The following is a 21021-nucleotide window of genomic DNA, read 5'->3' on the forward strand; positions in this document are numbered from 1 at the left end:
TAAGGAGGAAGAGAGAATCAGAGGTCGAACTAAATGTTCCTGCCCCCAAATTCTGCTGGCGTTCCTAACTCCTGGGCACACCCCAAATTTGGCTGCATCCTATACGTACATCATGGCTATTCTTTTGGGGTCAGAAGACACTGATCCAAGTGACGACACCTCTGGGAGGGAGGCCTGGATTGAATGGGGGCTGGCCAGGTAGGGTTACCCGAGAGTCTGCCATGAGGCTCCTGCTTCCCAGATGACCCCACGACAGAAGCCCCTGTCCTAGCCTCCCCACAGCACTCCATAAACAGTGTCCAAGTAGCTGTTCCCTGTCCCGGGTGTACTTCACATCAAGCTGTACGAGGTCCTGAGATACAGTTCTTGCCACTTCCAGAAAGGAAAGAATGGGGGAGGGAGGGAAAGAAAAACACAACCTAAAAAACAAAAATCCCTTTTTATCTTTCTACATTTTATTAAAGTGTTTATTACCAACATGAATGTGAAATAAAGTAAAGTCATATCATAAAGTCAGCCTATCCAGCTGACTTTAATTACCTGAAGCTGCACCCGAGACCCCCAACTGCCTCCCCTGTAAGTAAAGGCATGGCCAGGGACGGCTACACAGGGCAGGCGCAGACCCAACTGTGGGAGAGTTCAAAGACAGGGCTTGGATCCTTGCTGCAAGAGGGGGTGTCCTCTCCTCTCCCCAAACCATAAAAAGCCATTTCCCAAAACAACACAGGCAAAACCTTTCTCTCCAAATGCTCTCTCCCCCGCAACCCAAGGAGACTTTTATCTCTGTTCACCTCCCCTCCTGATTCTAACAGTACAGTAAAGCATGTTCATCTGTGAAAAACTGAAGAGCAGGGTACCACGCAGCATGCAAACAGAGTGCTGTAGAAAAGAGCCTTCCTGCAGGCTTTTTTCTCTGTGACTGTAGACGGACACACAGACACACAAGACATAAATACACACGGACACATAAATGCACACACAGACACATACATACACACAGACATGCAGAGATCCATACATGTAAGACAGAAACGCACGTACATAGATACAGAGACACAGGGACACATAGAGACACGTACCACAGACAGACATGTTCACATGGAGACACACACATACACAGATGCACCCAGATGTCTGTGCAGAATTGAGTTCTTACTCTATCAACTAAGAGAAAACCTGAGCATGACAGACCAGCCTGCCCTAGACCAGGGCCTGTGGATCCTTGACCTTCTCTCTGCCCATCTCATTCCCCTTCTTTCTGCACAGCCTAAAGAGGCCTAGGATGCAGGGCACACACATTACCAGATTAGGAGTGTGGGCTGGGTTCAAATCCTGTCTTTGGTGCTCTCCAGCCAGGAAATCCTAACACCCGAATCTGTTTCCTAATCTGCACAATGGGGATAATCTTTGTGGGCATCATTTCAGCTAGAGAGATGGGGCTGGACATCACACTGAGCTGCCCAGAGTAGTACTGAAGTGCAGAATGCAGATTGCAGCATGAGGAAGGCTTGAGTTCGAATCCTGCTTGCTGCTCTTGCTAGCTCTAACCCCAGGGCAAGTCAGCGCTCCTCTCCGAGCTTCAGTGTCCTCACTTGTACCACCAGAATAATAGTGATGCTGAACGAATCCCAGCCACGTCTCTTCAATCCCGCCAACGTCCAGAAATAATACCCACCCCCACTGCCGCCTTTGTCCAAGCTGCCACCCTCCCCTGCCTGGATTATTTCCAAGGCCTCCTCCCTTTTCTCTCCGCACCCACCCTTGCCTGCATTTTCCACGTGGCGGATAGAGTGAGTCGCTCAAAATGTGAATCACATCTTCTCTTTCCTTGGCTTGAAACTTGTCCATATTTTTGCCACGGTCTTATATTGAAATCAGACTTCTCGCTGGGCCTAGAGGGCCAGGCCTCTGCTCACAGCTTCCTATACCTTGGTGGGGGGGGGGCCCTCTCTCCCCAACTCTATGCACTCCAGCTACACCCCCGCTGCTCCTGGGCCTCCAATGAGCCAGCCTCTTTCCCACCTCAGGGCATTTGCATGTGCAGTACCTGCTGCCTGCAATCCCGCCCCATCCCCCCAATGCTGCCACCTTCTCAGCAGGGCCCTCCCTGGCCCCACTGGCACCCTGCCTCTAAAGCAGATCCACTTTCTCCTTCCTCCTTTTCCACAGAGCATTCATCATCATTTGCAAAGACACAGTTATCTGCATATTTAATTGTCAGCCTCCTTCCTAGGACTAAGGCTCTGGGAGGGCAGGGACTCTTGTCTGTTTTGTTCACCTCCGTAGCTGCAGCATCTAGGCCAGGACCTGGTCCAAGCCCAATAGACACTGTTCTTTTTTTTTTTTTTTTGAGACAGGGTCTCACTCTGTCCCTTAGGCTGGAGTGCCGTGGCGCAATCTCAGCTCACTGCAACCTCCTCTTCCCAGGTTCAAGCGATTCTCCTGCCTCAGCCTCCCAAGTAGCTAGGATTACAGGTGCTCACCACCACACCCGGCTAATTTTTGTATTATAGTAGAGATGGGGTTTTGCCATGTTAGCCAGGCTGGTCTCAAACTCCTGAACTCAAGTGATCTATCCACCTCGGCCTCCCAAAGTGCGGGGATTACAGGCATAAGCCACCGCACCCAGACGTAATAGACAATTTTTAAATGAATATTCACCTCACCAAGTTTCTCTGCTCACTGAATGACAATAATGAGTATGAAAAGATTTTGATAACTACAGAATGTTTCACATAAATAAAACAAAAAATTACGATTCTGGAAGAATGGAAATATCTCACTTTAGGGTCCACGGTTGGAAAGGAGGTAACAAAATAGCAGCAGGAAAGGGAAGAAAGAAGTGAGGGTAGCAGGAAATTCCAGATGAAAGGGATGAAACCACTGGGTTCCCCCAAACAGGCCTGAGTGGGGGCGCTGCTGTGGGAAAAGTTAGCACATCCTGATGTTTTAGGACCTGGGAAAATTACCTGAATGTAAGCCCATGCACATTTTGGGGCTATATTATTTCACTGTGTGAACCTCACCTGTGGCTCCCTGGTGGTGGGAGGTGGATCTGACCTGGCTAAGCCTCACCCATTCTACACCCGCCTTGGGTGACCTTAGACTGGCTTGAACCACAGCCATACTCCAGCTGGATTAAGCCATTTAAGGACAGGGAAGCTGTCTGCCCTCACACAAGGACAGGCCACCGCTGGCATTGAATCCAGTGCTATTTTTCAAACCACATTTCCGCAGGAGGGTGTTGTTCTCTCCAGGAACCCTCAAGATGCCTACACGCTGCTTGCCAACAAGCCAGTAGCATGTACTCACTTATTCATTCAACAAACATGTAAGGAGCGTCCCCTCTGTGCCAGGCACGGTTCCAGGCACTGGGGATCCAACAGTGGCCACTGCAAAGTCCCTGCCTGTGTGATGCTGACAGTCTAACATCTCAGCTTTCACGGATGAGGATGTGGGAGTCTGGGCTGACATGACATTTATCCAGTCCTGGGGACCAGGCAGAATAGCACCAACAATAAAGATAACAATAACAGAAGCTGATCCTTTCCCACACTGACTAAGTGGTAGGCGCTGAGCTAGGGGATTTAGAGGAATTATTCTCTGAGCTTCACAACAGTCCTTCGAGAGAGATATTAATACTTCCATTTTGCAGATGAGAAAACTGAGGCTAGGAGGGAATAGGTCAGATTCCCCAGGTCTCAGGTTTGGGAAGCAACAGGGCTAGGATTTGAACCTGGGTCCTCCTAGCTCCAGAGCCCGTCCACTCTTTTAGTGACTCTACAAGATACTCCAATCTAAATCCCTTCTTCTCTGAGTCACTGAGCACCATCTAGACACAATATTCCTGTACATACAGCCTCTCGCCCCTGAGCCCCACGCCTATTCCAGCTATCCATAATTAAAAGGTTTGAACTCTGCTCAATCCTCTGAAAGATTCAAGGACCTAGAACATACTGAGCAGTGATCCTGAACTTCTAGAACTGCACTGTCCAATACAGTAGCCACTAGCCTCCTGTAGTTATTGAAATTTAGTACCTCTACATTAATTTAAATGAAATGCAATCACATATTCAGTTCCTCAGCTGCACAAGCCATAGTTCGCGTGCTCAGTAATCACAAAGGGTAGTGGCTGCCATACAGAATGGTTCAGATATATATCATCTACATATTCTATAGGACAGTGCTGCTTTAGAACACCTAAGGATGTGTGATTTTGTTGCATGCCCCCCACCTGTCCTTCATTTCTTCAAGCTCCAATAGCTCCCAGAATTCCCAGCCCAAATTCTGATTGAAACCAGGGCCCAAAAAATGCACCCTCAAATATCAACAAAGACAATACTAAGCCCAGATACTGCTGGTGGGAATACAACATGGTACAGCCACTTCAGAAAAACAGTTTTGCCATGTCTTAATAAGTTAGACATAAATTTGTCTTATGACCCAGCAGTTCCACTCCTCTACCCAAGAGAACTGAAAACATGTGTTCAAAGATCTGCGTGCAAACTTTCACAGCAGCGCTATTCACAACAGCCAAAACATACAAACAACCCACATGCCCATCAATTGATGAATGGATACAACGTGGTCTATCCATACAATGGAATATTATTTAGCAATCAAGAGAACAAAATACTCATACACGTTACAACACGGGCAAACCTTGGAAACATTATACCTAATGTAAGAAGCTGATACAAAGACTAATTGTATAATCCCATTTATACAAAATGACCAGAAAAGGCAAATCCATGGACACAGCAAACAGATTCGTGGTTTCCTGGGGCTGGGAGTGGGATCAGACAGTGACTGGAAAAGGACCCAAAAGATCTTTTTTGGGATGACGGAAATGTTTTAAAATTGGATGTGGTGATGGTTGTACAACTCCATAAATATATTAACCGATTGTGTTGTACGTGTATAATAGGTGAATTTCACGGCATATCAATTGTATCTCAAGAAAGCTGCTGGAAAAAACTCAAAACAAAGAAATGAGGAGGTAGGGGAAGCTAGGCTTAGCAGCCACTCCTCATATTCGTAAGGCTCATGCTGGCTTTGAGAGCCTTGTCTTTGCATTGGTCCATCAAGATTATAACAAACATTATAGACAAGTCGTTGGTGTCGGGCTCTGTGTCCACTGTTTTAGCTACAGTGATTACCAGCATCCCCATGTCACAGATGGCTGTCCCAAGGGCTCAGGGAAGGTGCTTCCCCAGCTCAAGGACAGAGCATGGTTCCAACCCATGTCTGTCAGTCCACAAGATGTTCCATCCAGTTCTCCCAGTGATGTTGGCAGAAGCTTGCAAGAACCAATTTCATTCTGTGCCCTTGAAATCTTACACCAGGGGCTGATGCCCAGTGATGCCCCACTGGCGGGGACCCATGGGGTCAGTTTCAGATGATTTCTATTCTAAAACAATGTTTTGTGTTTCTTTTTTTTCCCTAGGGGGTTTATAAACTCTGTCTTTTCCATATCAGGTTGAAACTTAAAATACAGGTTGTCAGCCAACATACCAGCATTTTTCTAAAAATAACCCAAATTGGCTAAGCCATTTTTAAGCGATGGAACGTCAGGGGAGGGAAAAAAAGGTGTGTTGGGGCAGGAAAGGGAGGGAGGGATTTTAAAAGTGGTTTCACATGCTCGTTTTTGAACGGCTTCAAACAAAATACAGAAAAGGCCTTGTCTGAATGAGAGCAACGGGGACCAGTGACTGCAGGTGCTGGCTGGCCACGGGGCTGTTTGTGGCTTCTCTGGTGCACTTTGGGTCTCAGATCTCCTGCTTAAGGGATGGGAGTTTGACACCCCTCCATGTGGGTCTCCAGAACATCTCCCGTAGGGGTGGGAGAGGGAGATGGGAGTGCACAGACAGCAGGACTTTCTTCTGATGGCCACTGGGTGGTACAGGAGCTGGATGGCTGGGGGTCCCCAGATAGACACAACCAAGGCTGGAGTTTGCTGCCTCACTCAGGCAAGACCACCCAGGCTCTGGGGTTCCTCACAAACTGGATCTGTTCATTTAATCAGCCTCTCATCTGAAGACACACTTATTCAAATATGCTTTAAGCACCTACTGTGTGATGGGCACTGGGTACATCAGGGACTGAGGTGACCTGTTCCCAGCTGACCTCCTGGGGCTTACAGGTGAGGGTAGGGCCCCAGGAGGTGATGCCATGGAATGACTGGGTGGGGTGGGGCCGTGGCAAAGGAAAGACCAGCGTCCCTGCTACAGGAGGCTGCAACGCTGAGCTCTGGCCAATTGCTGCTGCATGGAACTATGGGTCCAGCAGGGTCAGGGGGCTAGTTCTCCAGAAAGGCCCCAAATCCAGATTTTTGATGTGAAAATCTCCTGAACTGTAATCACTGGCAACAATTTCAGACAAAAATTTTAACAATGCAGTTTGTGCCAAACAAAACAGATTTACTGGGGACTTGGACCCTGGCCTGCCAGTTTGCAAACTCGGGTCTAGCCTGTTAATTATGCAGGATGGAGATAATAATAATAATGACGGCTTCCATTTATTTTGTGCTTATCACGTGTGTGGCCCTGTGCTACAAGAACCCCAGGACAGGGGGTGCTGTTATTATTCCTTTATTACTGATGAGCACCGCTGAGGCACAGAGAGGTTAAGTCACTTGCCTAAGGTCACCCAGCTGAGGGGGCAGAGCTGGATTCAAGCCAAGGGACTCTGGATCTAGAGATTCGCTTTAGCCGCAAGGCGATTGCAAGCCAGGTGGCCACTGGTGTGATATGTTCATGTTGTCCTGTGAGATCAAAGACCCCGCAGGAATGTGGGGGTCCTTAACGCTGTCCAGCTGAGTCACCCCTGCCTTTTGTAAGCCTATCACCCAGCAAGGTTGCGGAGGAGCCCAAGGCTGAGTGGCATCCAGAATGTTGGTTTCCTTCACTGTCTGCTCCATCCTGGGACAGACTGTCCCTGTCCCAGCCGGCCCTAGAGGGTCTTCAGGAGAATCTGTACTGATTTTCCCAGAGGGGCACCTGTCTGCCCATGCCTTCTGCCCACCGCAGTCGGCTTCCCCCGACCTTGACATCTCATCAGGAGGCAGAGGCCAAGCCCATGGCAGGGCTGCCCACTCCAGCCAGTGACAGGTCCCCAGGCCCGGCTGGCAGCCCCCACATCCCCCACACCTCCAGCGCCTTCGTTCCTGGATCCCAAACAAGGGGCCTGTTCAGGGCAGAACACTCATTACCATTTCCATCCATCTTTATCCAGCAGATGTGTGGCTGGCGTTACAATTACAATAGCGGGGGAGAAAATAGAAAGAAATTTCGGAATTTGTTCCCCAAAGATATTCAAATTAGTTAATCAAGGGGCTTATTATTGCTTCTTGTCTCCCCCCCAACAGCTATCCATGAGGATAATTGATCAGCTGCTAATAACTGATTACACTTCACAAGTGTTTTCTTATGCCCATTACCAGCGTGTTTAAAGACATTTTGTAAAGTTCTAATTATTTCAAATTGTTTTGCTGTAGAAAACACCTCGGAACAGTCAGCCGCCGGCTGTGCCGGGGATGCTTGTGCCAGGGTCAGAGGGTATTTGGAGGGACTGATCAGGGCTATGGGGCGCAGTCAGGCAGGTGGGATTTGGGTAATTCCACGTCCCTCTCTCTCCTGGACTCCTGAGTTGCTCTTCCCTCCCTTGAATCCATTTCCTCCACCCTGACCACCATCCCTTAAAGACAAGCCGGGTCCAAACGCCCTGGCTCACACTCCATTCACTCTTTCCTTCACCCAGCTCATTCATTTGTTCATTGAACACAGCGGCTCTCAAAACTTTTGGGTCTCGGGACCCTTTTATGAGCTTAAAAATGACGGAGGAACCCAAAGGGCTTTGTCCGGGTAGGTCACAGCAATCGATAGTCATCATATTCAAAATTAAAACCGAGAAATGTTTAAAGCACAAGGATACACAAACACACACTCTATTAGCCATAGGAACGATGATGTCATCCAAGCTACTTTGGATAGCTTCTGGAAAATTCCACTATGCGTTTGTGAAAGAATATGAGTAAAAACGGCAAGTAGCAGCTTAGTATTGTTATGAAAGTAATTTGATCTTGCAAACCCCAAGGAAAAGGCCTCGGGACATCTAGGGGTCACTGACCCACACCCTGAGAGCTGCTGACTTAACCGGGACTTAGGGGTCCTTCTCTGTGTCAGACCCCGGGTGGGCTGTGATGATGAATTGGACAGACAAGTTTTCCTTTCCTAGGGTTCCTGGTGGGGGAAGAGAGCAGCCAGCAGGAGTTACTAGCAGCCTCACCTGATGAAGATTTAGTGAATGCAGGAAGAAGGCATGAGCTGGAAGGCGGGTTATGTGGTTCTGGGGAAAAGAAAGAGTTGGAGGAGTAGGGCTGGGTTCAAATCTCCTCAGCCATCAGGGTGCAGTGGCTCACGCCTGTAATCCCAGCACTTTGAGAGGCTGAGGCAGGAGGATCACTTGAGGTCAGGAGTTCGAGACCAGCCTGGCCAACATGGTGAAACCGTATCTCTACTTAAAATACAAAAAATCAGCTGGGCATGGTGGTGTGTGCTTGCAGTCCTAGCTACTCAGGAGGCTGAGACAGGAGAATCACTTGAACCCAGAAGGCAGGGGTTGTAGTAAGCCAAGATCGCACCACTGCACTCCAGCCTGGGTGACTGAGTGAGACTCTATCTCCAATAATAATAATAATAATAGTCCCCTCAGCCACCTTCTCACTGCAGAACCTAGGGCTTTCCACGTGTGGGCCTCTGTTGCTGGTGGTAACAGGGTGTTAGTAAGACCAAGATAAGGTGCTTAATAAAAAGCCCCCATCATTAAACTGGTATGCAGTAAGTGCTCAATAAATACCCTTCCTTATAAGCATCAAGAGAGACTGGCTCCTGCTCCCCACAACCTGAAGGCCAACCATCCATCCTGCTGGCTAGCTCAGGGCACCCGTACCAGGGCCAGGGGTCAGGGAGGTGCCCCGAAGGAAGTGGGGTGACACTGGACTCTGGGCATGAACAAAGTGGGGGGTCCCCAGGTGGAGAACAGGAAAGCACACTCCAGGCAGGAGGAACAGCAGGTCCAAAGGCCTGGAGGTGGGAGAAGGCACGGTGGATATCAGCAGGTATGAGATGGGAGACGGCAGGTGGAGAGAGCCCGGGCATGGGCAGACCAGTCATAAGAATAATAGTGGCAGGGCTGGGTGGTGGCTCATGCCTGTAATCCCAGCACTTTGGGAGGCCAAGTGGGCCGATCACTTGAGGTCAGGTTCTGCAGCCTGGCCAACATGGTGAAACCCCGTCTCTACTAAAAATACAAAAATTAACTGGCGTGGTGGCGTGCGCCTGTAATTCCAGCTACTCCGGAGGCTGAGGCAGGAGAATCGCTTGAATGCAGGAGGCAGAGGTTGCAGTGAGTTGAGATCACGCTACTGCACTCCAGCCTGGGTGACAGAGCAAGACTCTGTCTCAGAAAAAATAAATAATAAAAAAATAAGAACAATAATAGTGGTAGACGGCCACACAATGACCCCTCTGGGCCAGGCACGTTCTTAGCACTTTACCCATGAGACTTCATCTCACCCCCTCTGCATCTCTACCAGTTGAGTACCACCATTATCCCCATTTTATACATGGGGAAACTGAGGCTCAGACAGGTTAGCACTTGCCTGGTACACAAGACCTGTGAGTGGCATAGCTGCAGATCCAGCCCCTGCAGGGGGGCTTTGGAGGCTCCAAGTTTTGCCCTTCCACTGTTTGTTCTCAAGGGATGCCAGGGGGTGGGGTCCCGCGGGAAGCCGGACAGCAGGACCCTCCTGGCGTGCTGGATCTGCGAGCAGGTTGGCTGTGCTCAGCTGCGCGGGAAGCCGGACAGCAGGACCCTCCTGGTGGGCTGGATGTGCGAGCAGGTTGACTGTGCTCAGCTGCTGGGTGCAGAGTGAAGGCAGCTGGAGACCAGCATTGAACAGGAGGTGAGTGTGAGGAGGGTCCTTGGAGGGTGTCAGTTTCATGGCGGGAGTCAATGCACACAGATTAAAAGCCAGGGCATTCAGCTTTGAGGGTAGCAGCAGGCCCAACAGTGAGAGATCTTCACTGATCGAGAACGAAATCACTCTTGCACAAGCTACACATGGAGGCAGATGCCCACCTGCCTCTCTTTTGCCTTTGCTCCTCGCATCTGGAACCAACCACCTTCAGGTGTGTCTCTCTTAAGCCACAAAGGGTCTGTTGATCAGCTAAAAATGCCAGGCATCTCTCTGGATGTTCAGGAAAGATTAACTCATCTCATAGTCAAAAAGCATCGAGAGGTGGGAAAATGCGAAAGGAAGACCATGGTTAAGTGGATGTCCTGGCTTGAGCAGTTTAGATTGTGGGGCCAGGCTAGGTGGAGGAATGTTCATGAATTCGGGGAGATGTCCCCCTGAGAAAGGTCAGGAACAAGAGTGTGGGGTGTGTGCATGAATAAGAAGCGGAAAGATGATCCCACCAGCAACGTACTGTAATCTGGTTAGGACGGGCAAAATGGGAACCTCTGCACCCTGCTCCCGAGTCCTGAGCAGTAATTGTTGCATTAAAAAGAACAAGTGCAATAAAAGCGCAAAGGCAAGGCCACAGAGAGAGAAGGAATGTACAGTTTATCTGATGTGTGCAGAATCAAGGACTCCTAAAAATTCAGTAAGGAAGAGATGACCAAATAAAAAAATGGGCCAGAGACTGAAATCAGCGCCTCACATAAGAGGAGATTCCAACAGTCAATGGACACATGAAAAGATGCTTAACCTCATCTGTCACCAAGGAAATGAAAATTTAAGCCACAAGCAGATAGCGCTACATACCCACCAGAATGGCTACAGGGTAAGACAGATAATACCAAGTGTTGACAAGGATGTGGATCAACTGGAACCTCATACAGGGCTGGAGAAGGGGTCAGTATCTGGGAAAACTACTTGCAGCGTCTACTAAAGCTAAACATATGCCTCCCCATGCTCCACCAGTGCCACCCCTGGGTACCTACCCCAGAGAAATATGTTCACCAAAATACAGCCCCATTCTTCAAAGTATGGTCACAGGCCAGTGGCATCAGCATCACTTGAGAACTTAAGAGCAATGCAAACACTCAGACCTACTGAATCGGGATCTTGATTTTAACAAGTTCTCTAGGTGATTCATGAGTACATTAACGTTTGAGAAGCGCTGGTCTGGAATGTTCACAGAAGCACTATTCATAATAGCCCCAGACTGGAAACAACCCAAATGCCCATTAACAGGAGAATGGATAAATACATTTGTGATCTATTCACCCAATGGAATACTACAGTGTGGCCACGAGCATGAATGAACTACCACAACAAACAATACTGATAAATCTTACAAATGCAATGTGGAGCAAAAGCAGTGCAGTGCAAGGGCACACACACTGTATGATTCCACTTACGTAAGGCACAGAAACTGGCAAATCAAGCCTGTGTGGTTAGGAGGCAGGAGAATGGTTATGTTGCTGGCAGGGTAGGCTGGATTAGACATGGACTAGAATGGGTACAAGGGATGTTTCCGGGTGGCAGGGAATGTTCTGTTTCTTTTTCTTTTTGAGACAAGGTCTCATTCTGTCACCCAGGCTGGAATATAGCGGTGCAATCATGGCTCACTGCAGCCTCGACCTCCCAGGCTCAGGAGATCCTCCCACCTCAGTCTCTTGAGTAGCTGGGACTATAGGTGCGCACCACCACACTCGGCTAATTTTTTGTAGAGACGGGGTTTCCCCATGTTGCCCTGGCTGGTCTCAATCTCCTGGGCTCAAGTGACTGCCCGTCTCAGTCTCCGAAAGTGCTGGGATTTTGTGAGCCACTGTGCCTGGTCTGTGCACCTTTCTGTGTGAATGTTCTGGGGGTAAAGGGAGGGAGGATCAGCTTTTTTCCTTCTGCCCAAAATACTCCTGAATCTGCCCACATCTTGCTGTCTGCATGGCCACAAACCCATCCTCTCTCACCTGGACTGGTGCAGGAGACTCCTTGCTGGTCTTCCTGCTGCCCTCTCTTCCAACAACCATGGGTGCTTTCACAAACATGAATCAGATCCCATTGCTAAAACCTGCCATGACAAGAGGGGTGACTTCCCATTGCTCTTGAGGCTGGGGAACCAAATGCTCCCCACGGCCAGCAAGCTGAGCATGACCTGGCCCTGCCCACTTCTCTGCCCTCAAGTTCCAACCACTCTAGTGTTCTTTGGTCAAGCATCTGGCTGCCTCAGGACCTTTGCACCTGCTGTTCCCATGCCTGGACCTCTTTCTCCCTAGATTTTTTCTATAACTGGCTCCTGCTGGCCTTTCCTGGCCATCCTGCTACATGGGACCCCGGTTCTTCCTCCCCCTCGGCCCCTGGTGGCTTCCTTTACAGAGCTCTGCATGCTGCTTTGATGGTACCTTTGCTGGTGTCCAGCAGTCTCCCCTGCCCAATGCTGATGGCAGAGTCCATGTCTTTCTTGCCATGTCCCAGCTCAGGACAGCACCTGCTCCTCCTCCACACTGCATCGTCCTCTTCCTCCTCCACCATTTCTCACCTGCTCTTGATTCCTTATGTTACAGACACTTGTGTTAGTAATCTGTCTATTGACGTAGAAAATCCATTCCAAAAAATACACACAGTAGGTGCTCAATAAATGCTTGCTGAAGAAACAAGGCCAGAAGTGGCCTGGAGAGCCAAATGATGCATTTGCAGAGTGTTCCTGAGCCCCCCTGCCGCTCAGCTGTCATCAATTTCCAGAGGTGTGCCACACAGCCTGGCCAGCCCACTGAAGGTTTTCAAAATATGTCCTTGAGGGACATAAGAAAATGAGATAGGCCAAGTTGAAAAACAGAGTGACTCAGTGCAAGCCTGTGATCGATGGCTCTGGGGTGGAGGGTGCCTGGCAGTTGTGCCCATCTGGGGCTCTGTTGGACCTGGCTCTTCAACTGATCTGAGCCAGGACTCCAGGCCCATTCTCAGCCCCATCACCCCAGCCCCCAGCACAGACATCTGTGGGCCAAAGCCAGCAGTGAAGAAGCAGGCCAGTGGGCCAGTCCATGGTCATCTGGACAGGGGGCCACAGAAACCCCAGGCTGGGGTCCTGCATGGACAGATGCCACTCAGGAGACTGAGTGGCACCTCAGATGACCCAGCCAGCCTGTCATGCACAGACAGGCCAACTCCAGGCACCAGTGGCATGGGGGTGCTCAGGGATGGCAGGCCCCAAGGCCTGGGTACCCCAATCCCCACCCAGGTTTCCAGTCTAGGAGCCACATGAGCCACTGAAATGCGTTTAGGTGTGGACATGGGGAGGGAGGATACTCAAGCAGGGAAAGAGGTCAGGAGTAGGGGGAGGATGGTGGTAGAGAGCTCAATTTCACACAGAGCAGCCGGGGGGCCAGGGGAGGGTCGTGGAAGAGGTGACTTTTAGACAAAGACCTAAAGGAGTGGGGACTCAGGCCATGTGGCTCTCTGGGCAAGAGCCCGATACTGAGGGGCACAGCAGATGCAAAGGCCCTGATGCTACAGGAGTCACGAGCAAGGGAAGGATGAGTCCTGATGCCAGTGTCACTGAACCTGGAGGCTGCTGGGTGATACGGAGGCCTGGCACTGCACCGTGAGCAGGGTGCACCAATAACGCCACCAAGGGTAGCACAAGTGAACACCTGGATAGCCCCAGCTCTGCACTGGTAAGTTCTAAGCACATTCATACTTAGAGCATAAAAATATACATCACGCTGCCAGGCACAGTGGCTCATGCCTGTAGTCCCAGCACTTCGGGAGGCCGAGGCGGGTGGATCACTTGAGGTCAGGAGTTCGAGGCCAGCCTGGCCAACATGGCAAAACCCCATCTCTACCAAATATACGAAAATTAGCCGGGCATGGTGGCACGTGCCTGTAATCCCAGCTACTCTGGAGGCTGAGGCAGGAGAATCACTAGAACCCAGGAGGTGGAGGTTGCAATGAGCTGAGATTGCATCACTGCACTCCAGTTTGGGTGATGCAGTGAAATTGTCTCAAAAAAAAAAAAACAAAACATATATACATCATATTGATTTTAATACCTGCACATGTCTCAGCGACCCTCTCAGGTATGCACCATCACCATCTCCACTTCGCAGAGGAGGAAACAGAGGCTCAGAGTGGCAAGGTTATACAAGGTCACACAGCTGGCAGGTGGCGGCGCTGAAGGCGAGCCCAGGGACCCTGCCTCTGTGCAGCTGCGAGCCTCACTCCACGGAGTCGCCCTTCTCTCTTCCAGCAACCATGGGCCCTGGTGTGGCCAGAATGTGCTCAGTTCCCTCTTCCCCACTCGGCTGCAGGATCTGCGCCTGTGCCCTTCCTGCTCCCCTGCTCCCTGCCTAGTTTATGCTTCGGGTCTCAGCTTAACGTCATAGCAACTTAGCCTTCCCCACGAGGCCCTCATGCCACTTTCTCAGCACTGGCATACCCCATGAGAGTGTCCACCCCCGAAGGCAGGGGCCTGGGTGGACCACATTCCTGCCTCCTATTCCCAGCACCTGGCTCAGTGCACAGCTGGTCCCCATAAGTGTCACCTGACTAGGCATCCACAGTGACAACTAAGGCAGCCCTTAGATAGCTGATGTGGGAAAGGAGAGAAGGGAAGGGAAGGCAGGATGGATGCTGAGAGTGGGAAAGAGGAGGAGAAATGCCAAGAGTGACAGAGAGAGGACGTGAAAGAGAAATCTAGAGAGATGGAGAGAGAAAGGGGGCAAGGGCAGAACAGAGAGGGCAGGAGGAGGAAGGGAGGGAGGGAGAGAGTGAGAGTGAGAGAGAGGACCAGAAAACAGAGTCTGAAGACAGAGTGAAAGAGAGAGAAATACAGAAAGAGAGGAGAGAGAGGCACAGAGACAAACAGAAAGACAGGGAGGGAGGGATGAGATGTGAGAGAAAAAGAGAGACAGAGAGAGAGATAGAGACTGACTACTGCCTAGCAGCTCCTACATTGCAGGCAGCAGCCTCGGACCGTGGAGCTGACACAGGCAGGTACTGTCAAGCCCCTGGCTTGTACCCCTTGGCCAGGCTGAGCTGGGACTGGGCCTCATTAGAAGAGCTGTGCCTGTAGGGACTGGGCCTCTTGGGAGGGCTCCATTACTGAGCCTTCCCAGGCTAATGGGCTCAGGGGCTGCACTGAGTGTGTGCCGGGGTCTCCTCGGGGCTCAGGGCCAGACCTCTGTCCTCAGCACCCCACTCAGCCAGTGCTGGACACCCCCACGAAGGACTATGGGTCTAGCACAGCCAGAAACAGCACCTCCTTCCAGCCTGCAGAAGGCGATAAGAACAGCTAGGAACTGTGGGTGAAGCGCCGGTTGGCTTGGCGGTTTCAGTACACGATTATACTGACACCTGTCCCTGGTCTGGGTGACCACCATTTTACAGATGGCAAAAGTGAGGCATAGAGAGCTGCCATTGCTTATCAGGGGTCACCCCTCCAGTAAATAACAGAGCCAGTACTTGCTCCCAGATTTGACTCTAAGAATCCAGGTTCTCTTTCCATGATACTCATTTTTAAAAACAGTACCATTTTGACACTGCTAAAGTATTACATGCATAGGATAAAAACGGCGACAGCACATTAGAATTCAACATCAAAGTCTTCTTCCTCTAGAGGTGCCCACCTTTATTCTGTGTCCTTCTAAAGATACTTCACTCATATTCAAGCAAATACAGAAGCAGAATCTTTCTTTCCTTCGTTTTACTCAGAGGATATCCCATACCTTGTTATGCAACGTGCTGTTTTCTTTTTTCTTTTCTTTTGAGACAGGGTCTCACCCTTTGCCCAGGCTGGAGTGCAGTGGTGTGGTCATAGCTCACCGCAGTCTCAAACTCCTGAGCTCCAGTGATTCTACTACTTCAACCTCCAAGTAGCTGGGATAACAGGCGTGTGCCACCCTGCCCAGCTAATTTTTCTGGTTTTTTGTAGAGAGAAGGTTTTGCCGTGTTGCCTAGGCTGGCAGTGATGCCATTTTCATATAATTTACTGTCTGCTCCTTTTCATCAGTACATCAAGAGCATCCTTCTTCCTCTTTATGGTTGCAGAATATTTTATATGGATGAGTCTTATCTATCCAGTCACTTAGGTTACTTCCAATCCCCTACTCATGGACACTCAGGTTACTTCCAATTCCCCATTCATAGATACTTAGGTTACTTCCAGTTCCCCCCTTGTGGACACTTAGGTTACTTCCAATCCCCGACTCATAGACACTTAGGTTTTTTTCCAGGCTTTGCTCTTACTATTAATGCCACACCAACACATTGAGATGTACATCTTGGTAGTCACATATGGGTGTATCTAAAGAATAAGTTCTTAGACAAAGAAGGACTAGGTCACACAGCTGCACCTATGTAAATGTCACAGATGTTGCCAGCTTGCCCCTCAAAGGGACCACATTGATTGCTGCTCCCATCAACCCTGCAAGGGACTGCCTCTTTCCTGCAGCCATGCTGAGGATAAGGGTCAGGACGTCGGGGATGTAAAAGGGAAAAGGCAGAGGATACGGACAATTGAAGTCTGTCCAGAAGAGGGTGGCAATAGGTGACAACAGGTAGCAATGGGTGCCAGCCACCCAAGGAAAAAGTCTCACAGTGACTTCAGGGAGGTCACTTGATACCTCTTTGCCTTGACCAGGAATTCTCCTTGAGCTAAATAAGCTTGTTAGTCACAAATATCTTCCAGGGGGTACTGGGTCTCCCCAAATGCCCTAGGCCAATGAGTACTGCCACCAAACAGAACACGCCAGGCACTGTGCTAGCCCTGATGTGTATGACCTCATTCTATCTCACAGTCACCTGGACAGGGACGCACTGTCATCAGCTCTACCTGCAGGACGGAGAAGTGAAGCCCAGAGAGGTTTAGTCACTTGCCCAAGGTCACACAGAGCTAAGAATGTGATGAGGCTGCGATTCAAATCAAGGTCTGTTGACTTTAGGGTTTGAGCGTTTAACCCCCGTGCTATCCTGGCCCGAAGCAGTCTGGCTCCCAGCCAGGTAACCAAGGACCTCGCCCTGCCTCTGAGACCCTGGCGTTGCTTCTATCTATTGCCGGACCCCTCAGACCCCGAGATTTCCTTGCACAGAACTCTCTGGTGATGTTAAACCGGTTCCTTCAACTGAGGGGACTGGAGCCTGGGCACAACTCTATGCCCATGAAGATGAAGCAGGAGCCACCCTTGGAGCCAGGCTTGGAGGCCCAAATGCCAGGCCTGCCTGAGGGATAGCTTGACCCTGTCATTCTTGGCTATCCCAGAGCCCGGCTGAGTCCCCACTGGATGTTCACATATCATTCATTCATTCATCCAGCCATTCAACAAATATTCATTGAGTTCTCAACTGGGGTGAAGCACCTAAACTTCAGAAACTGACCTGAATTTGACTTCCAGTCTCACCCGTTCTTAGCTGTGTGACCTTGGACAAGCTGCTCAAGGCCTCTGAGCCTCAGTTTCTGCATCTCCCAAACAGGTAGAATTATGACCTCCTCCCGAGGTACCAGGGCAGACTGAAGGAGGAAGGTGCATGTCAAATGCTTGGTACAGGATCCGGGGCAGTTGGTGGTGAACAAATGGCTGGTGCTATTCCAATTACTGAATGAGACTGACCCTTTTCCCGTCACCAGGAGCTACGAGTCCCTGCATTGGCTCCCCTGGAATGTCCTTTTGGGGGCACTTGAATGTATCCTGGGCTGGCTCAGGGACCACTGTCCCCTGCCCACCTGAACGAAGATGACCACTTGCCTTGGTGATCAATGTGTTACTGAGCTCAGCCAATTTCTGCAGGACCCGCTCGTCTGACCCCAAAGTCAAAGCTGCCTCCTCCTCCTTCTCCATCCCCAACTACGACTGTTCTAAAATTAGCCGGCAGTTGCCAATTCCAAGCGGAGCCAGCTTCTGGGAACTGGGAGGCCTTGGCATTGTCACCTGAGCCGCCTTCTCCATCCAACTGCGTAATGAATTGTCAGTCTCAGCCACCCCACGGATGGTCTCGAGTTTACAGCTGTTCCACTGTCAAGGACACGGGGGCTAATGGCTCTGAGAAGACAGATCAACTGGAGAATGTCAGGATGATGAATGAATTTGCCCAATGCCAGGATGCTGGCCGCCGGGCTGTATGTAAAAGAGAATGCCTAATTTGTTCTTACCTGCAATTACCTGGAGCCCAAATCTTCAGGTATGATTTAGCGTGGAAAGGGTCCTCTGTTTAGAGGAATTAATTATTTCAAGTGGCACCAACCTTTGAGCTCTGATCACTATGGATACCCTCCCTGGGGCCCTAGGATGGGGGCATGTCTCTAGTTAGGTCCTGCTCTATGTGGAAGAGAAGGGAACACAGACTAAACCCATCACAGGCATTCGGGAGGGCTTCAGAGATTGATTTTTATCCCCCGACCCTGCCCTGAAACATTTTTGCATCAAGTCTTCCCTTTGCACATTTTTAAACAAATGTCCCCCCAATTCCCTGTGCACCTCCCCTCCTGCCAGATTAGGTGCACCCATCGGAGATAATCCGATGAGTCAGTGGGTCCTTGCACCCCCCCCACTGAATTACAAGGATTTCTCTTGCCAACCAAATATTTCATCCAGCTGTAGATATCATGAGGAAACGGCAAACAAAGAGAGAGATTTAATAACTGGAAATAAGAGTGAGGATGCAGATAGTTTAATTTTTTTTTGTATTGCATCTAATTGCAATCAACAGTAGACATCTGACACAGTGACAGCCTCAGCAAAATTGCTGCTGAGAGAACAGAATCTTTGTCTAAAAATAATCAGACATTCTGTGCACCACTGTTTGTTATAACGGTAATCGATGCTGGAGGCTTTGAATTCCATCAATTTATAGATCTGCGCAGGCCTGCCTGGCGATGGGGCTGGTGCACAGAGGCCCTCGCCGGCTCGGGCAGTGCTGGGGCCCGGTGTGTGATTAAGATAAGCCCCGATTCCTTTCATACATTCCTTATCGGGGTCTAATTCTCCAGCAGGTAGAGATGTTCACAACAGTTAAAGATTAGTGCAGCTTCTCAGACGCCAAATTTGAGGGTATTGATCAATAAATCAAATCAGGCCAATCAATCGCCCAATCAGGAGAGTCTAGCCAGTGCATTATTACCGGCGCCTCCAAGCCAAAGCTTTTCATGGGTTTCATCAAAACAGCCTCACCTTGGCTTCCCGCCAGCTGCTGGCTTGCCTAATAGACTCCACAGCCGAGAGGGGCCTCCTGCCCAGCGGAAGAGCAATAAATTTCTCATCAAACAGCCGATGGAGAAACAAGATGAACATCTGTTTTGCTGCAATGAAACTCCTGTGTTCTTCAGAATGCACAAACCGCCTCTGACAGACCACCCCAAAGGCGGCTTCCCTGGCACGCGGCGGCCCCACGGAATATTCCGCCCGGTTATTTCAATCAGGTAATTTAAGGAGACTTTTGCATTCTTCTCTCTGCAGCTGCCGGAGCTCTGCAAAGACTATTCCGGCGCAGTCGATAATAAATGCCATCCTGGGACCCTGTAGTATGAAGGCAATTTTATGATACCCATTATGTGGCAATGTAACTTCATTAAAAGCTGTTTATTCCCTCTAAGCATTTTAAGCACTTTCCCTCACCCATAAAGGAGGAGCCCGGGAAGTTATTTTTACAGAAAGGGTTCTAGGCCGTATTTCTTCCCTCAATAACTCAGGGGAGCCTCGCCCACTTGCCTTCTCACTTTGAGGAGGGGAAGCAGCCCTGGGTCTGGGGAGGCTGGGGGAGGACTAGGTTTTCCCTGGGACCCAGGCATGGGGCCACCTCGGCTGCAGGAGTTGAGAGGTCCAGGAGAGGAGAGGATGGAGGCCTCAGTTCCACCAGACCCTCAGAGGCCCTTTGTTCCTATCAGACTGGGCAGAAGAAAGTTCCAGAATATGAGAGCCAAAGCCAGCGTTTTCCAAACTGGGTGTCCCCTAAACCTTTCCTTTTACTTTTCTACGCTGACACAAATCCAAAGAAATTATTTCTCAGCCTGTCGTAAAGGCCCAAATTCTCCTTTGCAGGGACAGCTGGAGGCTGAAGGATCATTTCTTAGCCCAAGACTTGAATGCCACATGTCCAGGGTTCTTCGGCGGAGGTCTGCAGGCCCAGGCAGAGAGGAGCAATTCTTAAGGGTCTGTGGAATTGGTTTCCCTCCCTGTAGAGGGGTCTGCTGATGTCCTGCACGGGAGACGAGGACGGTGGCATTCTGCTTCTTGGAAAGCAGGAGAGGGAGAAAGTAGGGAGGGAATGAATGAGACTGCAGAGAGGAACATCTGCAGGCATCAGTCAGGGGTGCGGAGGGTTCCCGAAGACTTCTTTAATTCGGAGAGCTTGGTGTCCGAGGGGAGGAAGGACAGAGGGTCAGAAGCCTACAGCCCAGCAGGATGATGTGGGGGGAGGGTTGGGTCAGGGGGCCCCATGGGGGCTGGAATTCTGCCAGGGATGCATTGGAGCACAAGACAGGATCTGGACTAGTGCCATGGCAGGATCCAGGGTCAGGGTAAAAATCACAGTCCCAGGGGCTGGGCACGGTGGCTCACGCCCGTAATCCCAGCACTTTGGTGGGCCAGGCAGGCAGGTCACCTGAGGTCAGTAGTTCAAGATCAGCCTGGCCAACAGGGCGAATCCCTGTCTCTACCAAAAATACAAAATGAGCTGGACATGGTGGCATGTGCCTGTAGTCCCAGCTACTCGGGAGGCTGAGGCAGGAGAATCACTTGAACCCAGGAGGTCGAGGTTGCAGTGAGCTGAGATCGCACCACTGCACTCCAGCCTGGGGGACAGAGTAAGACTCAAAACAAAAACAAAACAAAACAAAACCACAGCCCCTGCTGACCAAGCATATCATAGACGAAACTAAAGGAAAGGGTAGGCAAAACAACAACAACCACAATAACAACAACCACGGGGATGGCTCAGATCAGCAGGAATGAACTCTGTGCCACGCACCATTCTAACCCATTCAATCCTCTCAACACCACCATGAAGTAGGATCATTATTAAAC

General features: G+C 50.2%; 1 protein-coding gene across 14 annotated transcripts in view; it reads right to left on the reverse strand.

The window, feature by feature from the left end:
* The window catches only part of LOC105493409 (cut like homeobox 2), a 318739-nt gene that overhangs the window by 150211 nt on the left and 147507 nt on the right, over positions 1–21021 (reverse strand). The window contains exon 2 of one of the 14 annotated variants that reach the window (XM_071071088.1): positions 19171–19515. The exons of the other annotated variants lie outside the window; for them this stretch is intronic. Coding sequence (XP_070927189.1) covers positions 19171–19290 — 120 coding nt within the window. The 5' untranslated portion in view covers positions 19291–19515. The remainder of the gene's footprint in view (positions 1–19170; positions 19516–21021) is intronic. 14 annotated transcript variants of the gene reach the window in all.

The sequence above is a fragment of the Macaca nemestrina genome, chromosome 10, assembly GCF_043159975.1.
Source record: "Macaca nemestrina isolate mMacNem1 chromosome 10, mMacNem.hap1, whole genome shotgun sequence".
NCBI lineage: Eukaryota > Metazoa > Chordata > Mammalia > Primates > Cercopithecidae > Macaca > Macaca nemestrina.